Source organism: Orcinus orca, chromosome 1, assembly GCF_937001465.1.
Source record: "Orcinus orca chromosome 1, mOrcOrc1.1, whole genome shotgun sequence".
NCBI classification, from domain to species: domain Eukaryota; kingdom Metazoa; phylum Chordata; class Mammalia; order Artiodactyla; family Delphinidae; genus Orcinus; species Orcinus orca.
Window position 1 is genome coordinate 101,680,441 of NC_064559.1, and position 16,096 is coordinate 101,696,536.

The following is a 16,096-nucleotide window of genomic DNA, read 5'->3' on the forward strand; positions in this document are numbered from 1 at the left end:
TACCATATTTTGGTGCAACTGCAACTTTCCCAAATCCATTGATGAGGTCTAGTAGTTTTCTGGTGGCATCTTTAGGATTTTCTATGTATAGCATCATGTCATCTGCGAACAGTGACAGTTTTACTACTTCTTTTCCAATTTGGATTCATTTCATTTCTTTCTCTTTTCTGATTGCTGTGGGTAGGACTTCCAAAATTATGTTGAATAAAAGTGGTGAGGGGGGCATCCTTGTCTTGCTCCTGATCTTGGAGGAAATGTTTTCAGCTTTTCACAATTGAGTATGATGTTAGCTGTGGTTTGTCATAGATGACCTTTATTATGTTGAGGTATGTTCCCTCTATCTTACTTACTGGAGAGTTTTTATCATAAATGGATATTGAATTTTATCAAAAGCTTTTTTTGCAGTTTTTTAAAACACATGTTTATTGGAGTATAATTGCTTTACAATGGTGTGTTAGTTTCTGTTGCTTTTGCATCTGTTGAGATGATCATATGGTTTTTATTCTTCAATTTGTTAATGTGCTGTATCACACTGTTTGATTTATAGATATTAAAAAATACTTGCATCCCTGGGATAAATCCCACTTGATCATAGTGTATGATCCTTTTAATGTATTGTTGGAGTCAGTTTGCTAGTATTTTGTTGAGGATTTTTGTATCTATGTTCATCAGTGATACTGACCTGTAATTGTCTCTTTTTTTGGTGAAATCTTTGTTTGTTTTTTTTTTTTTTTTTTTTGTGGTACGTGGGCCTCTCACTGTTGTGGCCTCTCCCGTTGCGGAGCACAGGCTCTGGACTCACAGGATCAGTGGCCATGGCTCACGGGCCCAGCCGCTCCGCGGCATGTGGGATCCTCCCAGACCAGGACAAGAACCTGTGTCCCCTGCATCGACAGGCACACTCTCAACCACTGCGCCACCAGGGAAGCCCATCTTTGTCTGGTTTTGGTATTAGGCTGATGGTGGCCTCATAGAATGAGTTCAGAAGTATTCCCTCCTCTACAATTTTTTGGAACAGTTTCAGAAGGATAGGTGTTAACTCTTCGATCCACCTGTGAAGCCATCTGGTCTTGGACTTTTGTTTGTTGGGAGTTTTAAAATTACTGATTCAATTTCAGTACTGGTAACTGGTTTGTTGATATTTTCTATTTCTTCCTGGTTCAGTCTTGGGAGATTGTACTTTTTAATGAATTTGTCCATTTCCTTTAGGTTGTCCATTTTATTGGTATATAGTTGCTTGTAGTAGTCTCTTATGATCCTTTGTATTTCTGTGGTGTCGGTTGTAACTTCTCCTTTTTCATTTCTGATTTTATTGATTTGGGCCCTCTCTCTTTTTTTCTTGGTAAATCTGGTTAAAGGTTTATCAATTTTGTTTATCTTTTCAAAGAAGCAGCTTTTTAGTTTCATTGATATTTTCTATTTTTTTTCAAGTTTCATTTATTTCTGCTATGATCTTTATGATTTATTTCCTTCCAATAACTTTGGGTTTTGTTTGTTCTTCTTTCTCTAGTTGCCTTAGGTGCAGGGCAGCCCTGTTTAAAAAAGCACTGAGCTCAAGGAGTAGACCCAAGGTGTCTACTCAACCCACCTGGGGCTGTTTATTGAAGTCTCCTCCCAGGATCTTTGTGTTTTGGGATCACCTCACGATTTTAAGCCATAAATCAGAGAATTTATATTTTTGGTCCTTGGTTGCCAGCCATTCCTCCCTCCCCTGATGACTCCCACCTATCCACCCACTCTCCGCCAATAGAATAAATATATTTGTTTAATGAATGTCCCTGTGGATGAGTGGATGGAGGAAAAGAGAGGAATGGAATGGAATGGAATGAACGAACTTGGAAGCCACAAAGATGTCTGGAAACGCAGAAATTCTCATGAATTGCAAATTTATTGACTGAGGAGGCAGTGGGGTTGGGAGGTAGCTGCACAGAAACAAAGGAGGGAAAACTGCAGAACAAGATGCAGCCCCAGAGCTCAATGGCTTCGTTTGGGAGGATGAAGACGTGAGGGGTTGAGAAACATCAGTGCAATATCATGAGAGCGCTAAGCCCATCGGCGCCCACGGAGAACACCTCCAGCTCCTTCGTCTCCGTGGCGTCCAGGGGGCCTTATTTGCATGGCCAGGAAGGCGTCTGCTTCTGCTGGGTCTGATGGCAGACAGGGACGCCCTGGCTACCCCCGGAGCCGCACCCGGAGGAGCCGTCCCCGGAAGAGGCACCACTAGAGACGCCTCCGTGGCTCTGGCCCTGGACCTTCTGGTCGGAGGAACCGCCGCCGCTGGAGTTCTTCCCACCGGAACCTCCTCTGCAGCCTCCAGAGTCGTCGCTCCCGGAGGAGCCCCCGCCGCAGCTGGAGCCGCCACCAGCAGAGTGGTCTCCGCCGCCGGAGCTGCCACAGCTCCCGGAGGACTTGACGCCTTTACCGGAGCCGCCATCGGAACCACCGGAGCCGCCGTCGGAACCACCGGAGCCGCCGTCGCCGGATTTGCCGCCGCCGCCAGAGGTTTTCCCGCTGCCCACTGGGGGTTGGGGGGTGGGCTGCTTTGTCTGGTGAGACATGTTTGTCTAAGGAGGAACGGAAACCTGGAAGGAAAGCAGAGAGCATCACTGGACCAGCTGCAAGAGGATGCTGCGGCAGAGGCAGCTGCATCTACGGCAACGCCCGTCGTCTTCTGAGCAGCGCTGCCTGGGCCAGGCTTGAGCTCTCTCTGACTGGATATGGGGAAGAGCGCTCAGCTGGGACTCCTAGGATTAGTGCTTTTAGAAAAAAGTTGTGTTTCCCCTGCGAAAGTCTTTACCAAGTTTTAAATAGCCCACTTAGTGGTGCCCATTTCTCTTTCTCTCCCAGCTCTGCTTCTGCCCTCTACTGTGTGATCTTGGGGCGAGTGACCCACACGTTGCCTGTTTCCTCACTTCCTGTAAGATGAGATGGTTTGAGTATTTCACTTCTCAGTTCTCCTCTGATCCCAGCACTGATTCTCTGAGTGCAAATATAAAATTACCACAAACCTCCACCTAGGGTGGGGGATTTTATCTATCCCTGGCACAACAGAGGGAAGTTTGTCTGAATGTCAGAGGGCTGTTGTACCCCATTCCTTGCAAAAGAGAATTAGTTCAAACTCTTGGTCTGTTCCACTGACCTCAGCCATGATCTCTGACCAGTTATCAGAAAAGGCAGCCTTCCCCATGGTCCTGTCTGGAAACAGATGAAGGACCCCCATGGTCCTTTGGACCAGCATCTCTGACCAGAAGATATCGGCTTTGCTTACACCCAAGCTTGGCTGAGGGAACCCTAACTAGGAGGAAACTGTGTCCCAACATCTCACAAGTCATTTCCCTCTCAGAACATCTTGTGTAAAACAGGCATTGGGTTCCTATGACTCCTAAAACCTTCCCCCTCTGCAGCATTCTCTAAATCATTCTTCCTGTTCTCTGAGAATACATTCAGCCTGTAGTCCTTACAAGTTCACAAGTCCCATCCAGCCCATTCACAGGCTGCCTGGGATAATCTCTGCAGAATGCACCTCTGTGCTGGGCACAGGGCATGTCCCTTACAAGGGTGCCAGAGAGACAGGAGATAATCTTGTTTTTGTGGTATTTACATTCTGGCCAGAAGATCAGAAACACCATCTGCACAGCAGCAGCTCAGCTCTCTTTCCTATCTGAAGCCCCTCTAAACATGAATGCAGTTGGAAAGGCAGAGGTCCTGTAGGTCCCAAAGAGGAAAGAGGACTTGCCTACCTGTCCCCTGGTCCACATAGCCCATGCAGGCCTGAGCAAGACCAGCTGGGAAGATGAGAGCCAGTAGAACCCACACTTACCCAAAGCACCAGGAAGAGTGAGTGAGGAGAGGAGATGCTGGCTATGTGAGGAGAACTGGAGCTCCTGAGGTTTTATACTCTTGAGTCCTGACTCATCTATTGATCTGGACCAGCCTCTCATGTTTGGCCTCATTTACGTGATCTATGGCTGTCACCCCACCTCCCTGTGATTGCAGTCACAGGGTGACACATTCATGAAGATTTTGGCATTCTTGAGATGGGAAGCCTCATGTGTGACTGGCCCCTTCTCTGTTGCAACTGTGAGGCAGGCTGGCCAGCGGGGACGGCCAGCCAGAGTGAATGGCGGACTTTGTTTCCAAAACCAATGGCATGGGGTGCATGCCATAACCAGAGGGCTGTGCTTGAGGAATAGGTCTCAGACTCTTCAGGCAGCCTAAGAGAGTCACACTGGAGATCTTAGTCTTTGGTCCAAGGAGTAGGACTTTTCAGATTGGCTTCTGATCCTATTGCTTGGAACTTCTTAGAATTTTATTTATTGATTAAAAAAATTTTTATTGGAGTATAGTTGATTTACAATGTTGTGTTAGTTTCAGGTGTACAGCAAAGTGAATCTGTTACACAAATACATATATCGCCTCTGTTTTAGATTCTTTTCCCATATAGGCCTTTACAGAATATTGAGTAGAGTTCTGGAGCTTCTCAGAACGTTAGAGAGATCCTGTTTCTCCTTTCCAAAAATTTTCTCCCCCAGGATTTCATGTGTGCTTCACTGGGATGTTCCTGTTGCTCCCAAGAGAGTGTGTGAGCCCCCAGTACCCAGTTCTGTGTTGCACACCATGGACAGTGCCATAAATAATGGGACACTGGTACCTACTTTGATTTATTCCTGAAGGCAGTGAATGTCTAAAAATACTGATCCTCACTACTGACTTTCTTTGTGGAGGAACAAGCTAAAGAGATCAACCATGTGGTCCTTCCCACCATAGCCCTTTGGCTCTGGGGTCCTGTTGTCTTGTGCAGTAACACTGACCTCAGCCTAAGAGGCAGCCTTGGAATGGAATGGACTTGAGATTAGGTGACTGGGTTTGGGTGCTCCCTATGCTACTTGCTAGCTGTGTCACCTGTGTCACCTTGGGCAAAGTCATAGCACCTTACCCAGTGCCTGCACACAGGAGGCACTTGGTAAGCATTTGCTGATGGTTGAAAGAACAACGTTTCTGATGCTCATTTACCTTGTCTATCAAATAGTAATGGAATGGTAATACCTGTTTCACCAAAGCCATGAGGGAGTCCACAGATGGCTTGAGGCAAGCTCTTATCTAGAAAAATAACTCAAAAATTCCTAGTTGACCCTGGACAAGTAGCTTCAAACTCTGTGTATGAAGAGCAGCATGTTTTTTAAACATCTTTATTGGAGTACAATTGCTTTACAATGGTGTGTTAGTTTCTGCTTTATAAAAAAGTGAATCAGTTATATATATACATATGTGCCCATATCTCTTTCCTCTTGCATCTCCCTCCCTCCCACCCTCCCTATCCCACCCCTCTAGGTGGTCACAAACCACCGAGCTGATCTCCCTGTGCTATGCGGCTGCTTCCCACTAGCTATCTATTTTACATTTGGTAGTGTATATATGTCCATGCCACTCTCTCGCTTTGTCACAGCTTACCCTTCCCCCTCCCCATATCCTCAAGTCCATGCTTTAGTAGGTCTGTGTCTTTATTCCCGTCTTACCCCTAGTTTCTTCATGACCTTTTTTTTTCTTTCTTAGATTCCATATATATGTGTTAGCATACGGTATTTGTTTTTCTCTTTCTGACTTACTTCACTCTGTATGACAGACTCTAGGTCCATCCACCTCACTACAAATAACTCAATTTCATTTCTTTTTATGGCTGAGTAATCTTCCATTGTATATATGTACCACATCTTCTTTATCCATTCATCTGTTGATGGACACTTAGGTTGCTTCCATGTCCTGGCTATTGTAAATAGAGCTGCAATGAACATTTTGGTACATGACTCTTTTTGAATTATGGTTTTCTCAGGGTATATGCCCAGTAGTGGGATTGCTCGGTGGTATGGTAGTTCTATTTTTAGTTTTTTAAGGAACCTCCATACTGTTCTCCATAGTGGCTGTATCAATTTACATTCTCACCAACAATGCAAGAGGGTTCCCTTTTCTCCACACCCTCTCCAGCATTTATTGTTTCTAGATTTTTTGATGATGACCATTCTGACCGGTGTGAGATGATATCTCATTGTAGTTTTGATTTGCATTTCTTGAAGAGCAGCATTTTGCCCTCTTCTTTCATCACTGGAACTCAACTGCTATTGTTTCAGATACTACATTTGAAGTTAGTTCCACACAGCTATGTATTGAAATGGCATACATAATAGTAAATAATAATAAATTGACGGTTAATTATGGTGGAATTTTAATGATCCAAATGATCTGATTAGACTGTGGCCTTCAGACACTTGTGGCACTAGTTTCAGTTTGGACAGTTTTAGTTTGGACAGCATGAAGGTGCTCCCCTTCTGAGAGAATAACCAGGAGGGAGAAGCCAGCATGTTTCAACTTGAAGCTGAGGCACCATGGAGATTTTGGAGGAAAACAGGCTCCAACTAGATGATTGTCATGGGTATAACAAAGAACAGTTTTATTTAGCTGGGTTCACTGGAGAAGTGGAGAAGATGTGGACCATGGTTCCCACACTAATCCCACACTAATGTTGTCTCATTACTGTGTGTACCCTTGTCCTTAGGAAAATGTAAGTAAAAGGATGCCAGCAGAGTATTCATGAGAAAGTCTAATTCTGAAGTCACAGCCCTCCTACCTTTTTTTGGTGTGTGTTAAAACTTCATTTCTTTTAAAAGTGATGCTGACAAGATGTTGTAGTTGTTTCTTTCATGTCCTTACTTGTCAAAATGAGAATTTGGCTATCGTATAATTTGGTTATCACATTCTTTTTGAGGGAGATGTGTTACTTCTCCATGAAATTCCAAAGTTTGGGAACCTCAAGGGCAGGTGACTCTAAAGAGCTAATAATCTTGAAATTGCCCATATTGGTTTGGAGGACTCATGTTCTTATAAGAAAGATATGATATATTCTTTCTTTTTATCAGACTTAATATCCTAATGCTTTATTCATTAATCCAGCCAACACCAGTGTACTGGGAAGTATGCTAAGGATTATGGAGGAGAGTTTTCAGAGCTGTATATGGATCTCCTTGGTAGATTTGGGGGAGGGGTACTCCATGCCTACCTCTGCCACCCTATATGACATTTAATAAGGAAAATCTTCTAGCTAGTGCATCTACTTTGTTAACATATAGAAGAGGCTGATGCAACATGGTATTGACAGCAGTGCTCGATCTTGTGGCTCTGAGTTAGCCTTGCCTGAGGTGTGAGTATGTGAACCTAGTTCTCCATTTTATCCCTCTAGTCCAGACGTAGGGGGATATCTGTGTGGACAGAGGTTGATGATCACGTATTATCATATCAATGAGGAAATGATGAAAGTTTTTAGAATTATGACACTTAGGTATTTGGAATTTTGCAAGCCTTGGCATGTCAGATTTCTAAGACTTTTAGCCTTTACATTCTTAAACTTGCATGTGTGCTTGCTAGCTCGTCGGAGTTCAGCAGCCTCACAAATTAGGTCATAATTCCTGCCTATACCTGTATCCTCAGAGGGGATGGCCCATAAAGCAAATCTTTCACAACTTGGGATTAGTAGGTATGCAGTAAATCTTGATGGAAAATTGAAGGGAATTCTTGAGTCCCATTGACTAACAGCCCTGTAGGAGGCAGGACCTGGTCTCTGTCCCCAGGCAGTCCCCAGTGTGAGGGGAGATCACAGCTCTTGAGCTGAGGGAGCCCCCGATCTGATAGAAACCCGTTCGTCACAGTTTTTAAGTACCTAAAGTTTCACACATGCATTCTCATGACTGAGTACTGACAACCTACCTAACTGAGGGAAAAAGGGCAATGGATGGTTTGTAAAGAATACAATGGACACAGGGCAGGGGTTTGTGAACATTGGCAGGGCAGGTATAGAGCTTGCAAGCCCTTGGTGTTGTTTATATTCAATGGGAAAAGTTTTCTCTTAGGGTAGCGACCCAGGAGGTATCTCAGAGCCCTGGGAACCCCTTGGGCTGCCATTTACCTTCTCTCTCCAGCTCTCCTGGGTCAGCAGTCTCTGGTTGTTACTTAGAGGTCTGGGAGAAGGACAGCTCTACGGTGGCTCCCAGCTGCTGGAATTCCTTCTCCAGGAAGCTTCCCTGGGTTCATCCCAACCACCGGCTCCATCTTTCTCGCCAGTTTCCCTTTCCAAGGCCTTAAGGAATGATTGTACTGTTACAGCCTGCTAATGACACAACCAGTAGCCTTGTCCCCTTTATCAAGTGACAACAGACAAACCTTGAGACCAGGGTCCCCTTTAGTTCTTTAGTCTGCATCTTACGGTTTAAAGAGTTTATAGTCCCCTGGGGCCTTCTCAGGACATGTTGACTCTTGAGATGAGTCTCTTTTGTGTGCTCCTGGAGCTCATCCTTGCAGGAAGGGGGAGGACCACAGATGAGTTTTTCCGCATTCCCGAAGAGCTTATAGCTGCTTGCTGGGTGAGCTGTGCTCCTAGGGACTTCTTGTCTGGACAGACTCGGATTTATAGACCACTGTCATTTACATGTCTTGTTTATTTCTCACAACGGTCCTGTGTGCTCGGGGATATGTTATTTTCATTTCCCAGATGAGGAAGCAGCTCACAGAGGCCAACACAATTGCTCAAATTCCCAAAGCCAGGATTTGGACTCAGTTCTTTTGATTCTAAATCTTGTGTTCTTTCCAAGCACTACATACCTCTTCTTTTTGGATCAATATGGGCAGAATTAAGGGATGACTCCCCCAGTCAGGCTCAGGTTTCTGCCCTCTGGGAGGCAGGGGACAGAGGTTGCTCTCAGCAACGGTGCTTCCAGCTCCTCAGGGACGCTTGTATGCATTGGTGGATGGCAGGAGATGGGAGGACAGTAGAGATCATCCAATCAGCTTCTGTCATTTGTAGAGGTAGATGACAAGCCCAAAGTCCAGAGAGGCTAACCTACTTCTCAAGGGCACACAGCAGGGCCAAGACTAGAACCTGGGTCTCTGGCCTCCCAGCTCAGTACTCCTACTGCAGATCCAGGTTGTGAGTTTCTGCTTTCTCCTGACAAGAGTACCTCCAGGTGTTGTCAGTGAGACCAGAGAGTCGTTAAAACAACAGTAAAAGTATTTCAGAGCTGAGTAGACATGCTCAAGGAAGCTGCTGGGCCTGGGCATTTTAGCCTCTGGGCCTGGAAGTTAACTGCTGATGTCATGAGGTCCTTTCACAGGTGGGCAGCTGCTTTGTAGCCTGAGGGCTCAGGGCCTACTTCCTCGGCTCACACATAAACTTTATAGCAGGGAGGAGCAGTGAGCAGCATTTGTGGGCCCCAGGCCTGCTCTGAGATAGACAATGACCCTTGATCCCTCTCAGGACTTTTATGCATGGTGGTAGTTGGAGGTCCCAGAATGCTGGCTCCTTGACCACCCTCTCCACTGATATCTGTGGGTGGATAATCCAGGTTGTTTTAACAGAATCCCAAGTCAAAAGGAATCTGGAAGTCAATACGACACAGAGAAAAAAGCAAAAGCATTTCAAATCCATAGGCTTGTAGGCTCTTTGGCCTAAAGCTTTAACTGCAGTTTTTCAGGAGTGTGCTGCTTTAGGTGACTGCGTCAATGCACTTCTTTCCTGGGGGTTATTAAAAAGCAAGGCAAGGTCAGTGCTCTCTTCACTTTGGTTTTGAATCCTATTTGGTACTTACGTGCTACTTTCAGGAATTGCCTGGGCTGCAGTGGGCTTTGGGTGTGACTTCTCTCTGACCCACAAACTATTCATAGGGTTTACTACTGAAGATCAGAATCTGGATCCAGTCTCTGTCTTGGCCAGTAAACCTTGTTCTTCAGACTTGTTGGTTACTCTTAATTTTTACTCATTCTTCCAACCACACTCTTTATTTCATGGCTGAAACTGTTGAAATTAGGTGGATGACTTGGGGCAAACTTTCCCACTGCCTAAAGAGTGGAAATGATCACAGTTTTGTTGGTGGGTCTCTAGTGACTTCTTTGTTTAGTTCCATCCATGTGCTCAGAGAATCCCAAGGTGAGAGACTATGCAACTATTGTTCACATCTGTGTAGGTTCCCAGGGCCTTTCCTTCTGGCCTACGAGCACCATCCAGGCAAGATGGGATCCTCCTAAACCTCCAAATCCCCATCTAACTCAGGGCTGGGGCTCAGCCTGAATATTTGATAAATATTTGTTGATCAGCCAAGAAGGTGATCCCAGGGCATATATAACTTGATGTATTTTTCCATGGAAAGTAGTTTATCTAAATTGGCCATGGCAAACTCTTCTCCCTTGCCATACCCCGTCTTCCATCCAAGGCACCTGATTCCCCCATTGTTTCTTGTTTCTTAGTTTTCAGAATATGCCTTGGATCGTGACTTCCAGAGATCTTGACCACCTATGGTCCAGTGGTAGCTTTTTGGCTGGGTCTGAAGCAGCTCCAGGAGAGCTGTGAGGTTTGCCAGTCTCTGATCTGTTCTGAAGGGGAGGGATCAGAATCTTTTCTGAGGACTTGGGGTCAGGGAGGACCTGTGCTCTAAACTTGGACCAACCACCAATGACCTGTGAGTCTGGGCAAGGCACGGTCCCCACAGACCTCTGTTTCTTCACCGATAAGGTCAATCTGACTTACTCCTGTCCTGGTTTCCTTTTGTCCCCTCTCCCCACTCTGCCCCCGCTCCATTCCCAGGACCCCTCTCTGGACAGAGAGGAGGGAAACATGAGGGGCGTCAGAGGCAGTGATAGGGAAAAAACTAGATGGAATGACAAGAATCATGGGCCTCTTGGAAAAGAGCATAGAAACTCTCATATCTCCCTGGGTGCCAGCCTCAGGCTCAAATCAGAGGCATTTTGGGAACTTCTCCACCCAAGAGCGTTTCTCCACCTGAGCTGACGGTGGAGGAAGAGGGAGGGGTAGAGCAGGAGGGCAGGGTGAGGAAAGTTGGCCTGTGTTATGAGTAATCTTTGCAGCTTATCATTACCCAGGGTGGATATAATTGCTCGGAATTAAGAAGGGCATGTGAACAGCCTGTGTGGATTTAGATCTTCTTGCAATTGACATCTATCCATTTGAGTCTTAGAGGAGGGATTAATTGGCTCCTGAACTATCCTTGGCAGTGAATCCCCTGGTGGTGGAACTGGCCTTACTACCCTCTAGTGAGTCATTATGCTGTAAAATGCAAAGAAAAAAAAAGTAGCCTCACTACAAATAATTTGAAAAACAAAACAAAGAAAAACAGTCACCTATAATTCCAGTATTCAAATACAACTGGTGTTAAAGTTTTGGTGAGTATTTTATCTTGCTCTTTTTTCTTTTCATTTATCCTTCTCTTTCATATAAATTCTCAGGTTTGGGTGCTGATTTTTCCATATGACTTTGTTATCATGCACATACCCCCTTGTCCCTCCATGGTCTATTAACCACTAGTCTTAGTCACTGTGCTCCACTGCCAATTCCAAGTCTTACCACTTAGACCTTCCAGCTGTGCTGGAACCTCTGTACCCTCGAGACCTCATTACTGAATGTCTTTGGGTCTTGGTTGTCTCCCTGATGGACTGCTGGCTGGGACTTTATATGCAGGATGGCTGCACAGTAGCGGAGGAGAAAGTTTTGTTATGTGAGGACACCCCCGTCAACCTTTACTTCTCATCTCCCCTGACTCTCATTGTGCAGGATCTAGTGCCTCAGTTCCCCTAGATTCTGTCTAACTCCACAGTATCGTTGTTTTCCTCCAGATGTTTTCATCTTGTCTCCTTCAATGCCATCTTCTCTTCACAGGCTGCTGGGCCACCACTCCCTTGGGAATATGTGGTTGGAAGCAACATCTTCCAATTTGTGTGTGAGAGGGTTTGCAGGAGGGGCAGAGAAGGAGTACACAGTTTAGTTGGGTATTTGGAAAAGAAGTCACTCAGGATGCTAGAGTGTAATGGGAGCCGAGTGACTGAGGGTCAAGGGATCGCGGAGAAAAGAAGTGGCTGGAAAATTCTTCTTGAAAGAGATAAGTATTTTTTTTTTACATCTTTATTGGAGTATGATTGCTTTAAAATGGTGTGCTAGGTTCTGCTTTATAACAAAGTGAATCAGTAACACACACACATATGTTCCCATATCCCTTCCCCCTCGCGTCTCCCTCCCTCCCACCCTCCATATCCCACCCTCTAGGTGGTCACAAAGCACCGAGCTGATCTCCCCGTGCTATGCGGCTGCTTCCCACGAGCTATCTATTTTACGTTTGGTAGTGTATATATGTCCATGCCACTCTCCCGCTTTGTCACAGCTTACCCTTCCCCCTCCCCATATACTCAAGTCCATTCTCTAGTAGGTCTGTGTCTTTATTCCTGTCTTGCATTTCTCTAAGGATTAATGATGTTGAGCATTCTTTCATGTGTTTGTTGGCAGTCTGTATATCTTCTTTGGAGAAATGTCTATTTAGGTCTTTTGCCCATTTTGAATTGGGTTGTTTGTTTTTTTTGTTATTGAGTTGCATGAGCTGCTTGTAAATTTTGGAGATTAATCCTTTGTCAGTTGCTTCATTTGCAAATATTTTCTCCCATTTTGAGGGTTGTCTTTTGGTCTTGTTTATGGTTTCCTTTGCTGTGCAAAAGCTTTGAAGTTTCATTAGGTCCCATTTGTTTATTTTTGTTTTTATTTCCATTACTCTAGGAGGTGGGTCAAAAAGTATCTTGTGATTTATGTCTTAGAGTGTTCTGCCTAAGTTTTACTCTAAGAGTTTGACAGTTTCTGGCCTTACATTTAGGTCTTTAATCCATTTTGAGCTTATTTTTGTATATGGTGTTAGGGAGTGTTCTAATCTCATACTTTTACATGTACCTGTCCAGTTTTCCCAGCACCACTTATTGAAGAGGCTGTCCTTTCTCCACTGCACATTCCTGCCTCCTTTATCAAAGATAAGGTGACCATATGTGCGTGGGTTTATCTCTGGGCTTTCTATCCTGTTCCATTGATCTATATCTCTGTTTTTGTGTCAGTACCATACTGTCTTGATTACTGTAGCTTTGTAGTATAGTCTGAAGTCAGGGAGCCTGATTCCTCCAGCTCCATTTTTCATTCTCAAGATTGCTTTGGCTATTCGGGGTCTTTTGTGTTTCCATACAAATTGTGAAATTTTTTGTTCTAGTTCTGTGAAAAATGCCAGTGGTAGTTTGATAGGGATTGCATTGAATCTGTAGATTGCTTTGGGTTGTAGAACCATTTTCACAATGTTGATTCTTCCAATCCAAGAACATGGTATATCTCCCCATCTATTTGTATCATCTTTAATTACTTTCATCAGTGTCTTATAATTTTCTGCATACAGGTCTTTTGTCTCCTTAGGTAGGTTTATTCCTAGATATTTTATTCTTTTTGATGCAGTGGTAAATGGGAGTGTTTTCTTGATTTCACTTTCAGATTTTTCATCATTAGTGTATAGGAATGCCGGAGATTTCTGTGCATTAATTTTGTATACTGCTACTTTACCAAATTCATTGATTTTCTCTAGTAGTTTTCTGGTAGCATCTTTAGGATTCTCTATATATAGTATCATGTCATCTGCAAACAGTGACAGCTTTACTTCTTTTCCAGTTTGGATTCCTTTTATTTCCTTAGCTTCTCTGATTGCTGTGCCTAAAACTTCCAAAACTATGTTGAATAAGAGTGGTGAGAGTGGGCAACCTTGTCTTGTTCCTGATCTTAGTGGAAATGGTTTCAGTTTTTCACCATTAAGGATGATGTTGGCTGTGGGTTTGTCATATATGACCTTTATTTTATTGAGGAAATTTCCCTCTATGCCTACTTTCTGCAGGGTTTTTATCATAAATGGGTGTTGAATTTTGTCAAAAGATTTCTCTGCATCTGTTGAGATGATCATATGGTTTTTCTCCTTCAATTTGTTAATATGGTTTATCACCTTGATTGATTTGCATATATTGAAGAATCCTTGCATTCCTGGAATAAACCCCACTTGATCATGGTGTATGATCCATTTGATGTGCTGTTGGATTCTGTTTGCTAGCATTCTGTTGAGGATTTTTGCATCTATGTTCATCAGTGATATTGGCCTGTAGTTTTCTTTCTTTGTGACATCCTTGTCTGGTTTTGGTATCAGGGTGATGCTGGCCTCGTAGAATGAGTTTGGGGGTGTTTCTCCATCTGCTATATTTTGGAAGAGTTTGAGAAGGATAGGTGTTAGCTCTTCTCTAAATGTTTGATAGAATTCGCCTGTGAAGCCATCTGGTCCTGGGCTTTTGTTTGTTGGAAGATTTTTAATCACAGTTTCAATTTCAGTGCTTGTGATTGGTCTGTTCATATTTTCTATTTCTTCCTGGTTTAGTCTCGGCAGGTTGTGCATTTCTAAGAATTTGTCCATTTCTTCCAGGTTGTCCATTTTATTGGCATACAGTTGCTTGTAGTAATCTCTTATGATCCTTTGTATTTCTGCAGTGTCAGTTGTTACTTCTCCTTTTTCATTTCTAATTCTATTGATTTGAGTCTTCTCCCTTTTTTTATTGCTGAGTCTGGCTAATGGTTTATCAATTTTGTTTATCTTCCCAAAGAACCAGCTTTTAGTTTTATTGATCTTTGCTATTGTTTCCTTCATTTCTTTTTCATTTATTTCTGACCTGATCTTTATAATTTCTTTCCTTCTGCTAACTTTGGGTTTTTTTGTTCTTCTTTCTCTAATTGCTTTAGGTGCAGGGTTAGGTTGTTTATTTGAGATGTTTCCTGTTTCTTAAGGTAGGATTGTATTGCTATAAACTTCATTCTTAGAACTGCTTTTGCTGCATCCCATAGGTTTTGGGTCGTCGTGTCTCTATTGTCATTTGTTTCTAGGTATTTTTTGATTTCCTCTTTGATTTCTTCAGTGATCACTTCGTTATTAAGTAGTGTATTGTTTCGCCTCCATGTGTTTGTATTTTTTAGATGTTTTCCTGTAATTGATATGTCATAGCGTCAGATAAGATGCTTGATACAATTTCAGTTTTCTTAAATTTACCAAGGCTTGATTTGTGACCCAAGATATGATCTATCCTGGAGAATGTTCCATGAGCACTTGAGGAAAATTTTTATTCTGTTTTTTTTTGGATGGAATGGCCTATAAATATCAATTAAGTCCATATTGTTTAATGTATCATTTAAAGCTTGTGTTTTCTTATTTATTTTCATTTTGGATGATATGTCTATTGGTGAAAGTGGGGTGTTAAAGTCCCCTACTATGAATATGTTACTGTCGATTTCCCCTTTTATGGCTGTTAGTATTTTCCTTATGTATTAAGGTGCTCCTATGTTGGGTGCATAAATATTTACAATTGTTATATCTTCTTGTTGGATCGATCCCTTGATCATTATGTAGTGTCCGTTTTTGTCTCTTCTAATAATCTTTATTTTAAAGTCTCTTTTGTCTGATATGAGAATTTCTACTCCAGCTTTCTTTTGATTTCCATTTGCATGGAATGTCTTTTTCCATCCCCTCACTTCCAGTCTGTATGTGTCTCTAGGTCTGAAGTGGGTCTCTTGTAGACAGCATATATATGAGTCTTGTTTTTGTATCCATTCAGGCAGTCTGTGTCTTTTGGTGGGAGCATTTAATCCATTTACATTTAAGGTTATTATCAATATGTATTTTCCTATTCCCATTTTCTTAAACAGGTAAGTTTTGAGTTAGGATTGGAAAACAGTTTAAACTTTAGATAGGTTTCTCCAGATTTAGGCTTTGGCTCTGGCACTGCCTTCACATGTATGTGAATGTGTATACATGGGATGGGTGTACATATGTGTATGTGTATGTGTGTTTATGCATGTGATGTGTGTTTATAAGTCCGTGTATGGGTACATGTGTCCTGTCTCCTCTCCTCATGCCTGACTCTTTCTTGGAGAACCTGCTCCTTCTCTCCTGGGAAGGCAGACAGGATTGTGGGCACTCCTCCCTGGCCCTGGGATTGCTCTCGACCCTCACTTGTCAGCCAGTCCTTGATGTCCACAACAACTGTATTGTGTGTGGAACTGACCGACATCATTCATCACCTGTGTCTCTAGCCGTGCCAGTGGATTTGCCCTATTATGTCATTCTTCTCCTAAAAATCTTCAGTGTCCCCACATCAGGATGAAGTCCAGATTTCTTAGTTCAAAGGGCCTTTTGTGGATCAGTTTCTGCCCACTTCTGAC

General features: G+C 43.3%; 1 protein-coding gene across 1 annotated transcript; it reads right to left on the minus strand.

Annotated features, from left to right (window-relative positions):
* Positions 1–1,869: 1,869 nt before the first annotated feature.
* On the minus strand, positions 1,870–3,948 carry LORICRIN (loricrin cornified envelope precursor protein). Its single transcript, XM_012539012.3, has 2 exons — positions 3,821–3,948; positions 1,870–2,582 (listed from the first exon to the last, which is right to left on the minus strand). The coding sequence occupies exon 2, from the start codon at positions 2,556–2,558 to the stop codon at positions 2,109–2,111; it is 450 nt and encodes a 149-aa protein (XP_012394466.1). The 5' UTR covers positions 2,559–2,582; positions 3,821–3,948; the 3' UTR covers positions 1,870–2,108.
* Positions 3,949–16,096: the final 12,148 nt, after the last annotated feature.

What these genes read in the sequence shown, in the direction of transcription:
- LORICRIN (XM_012539012.3), bottom strand. Translation starts at nt 2,558, where the DNA reads ATGTCTCACCAGACAAAGCAGCCCACCCCCCAACCCCCAGTGGGCAGC.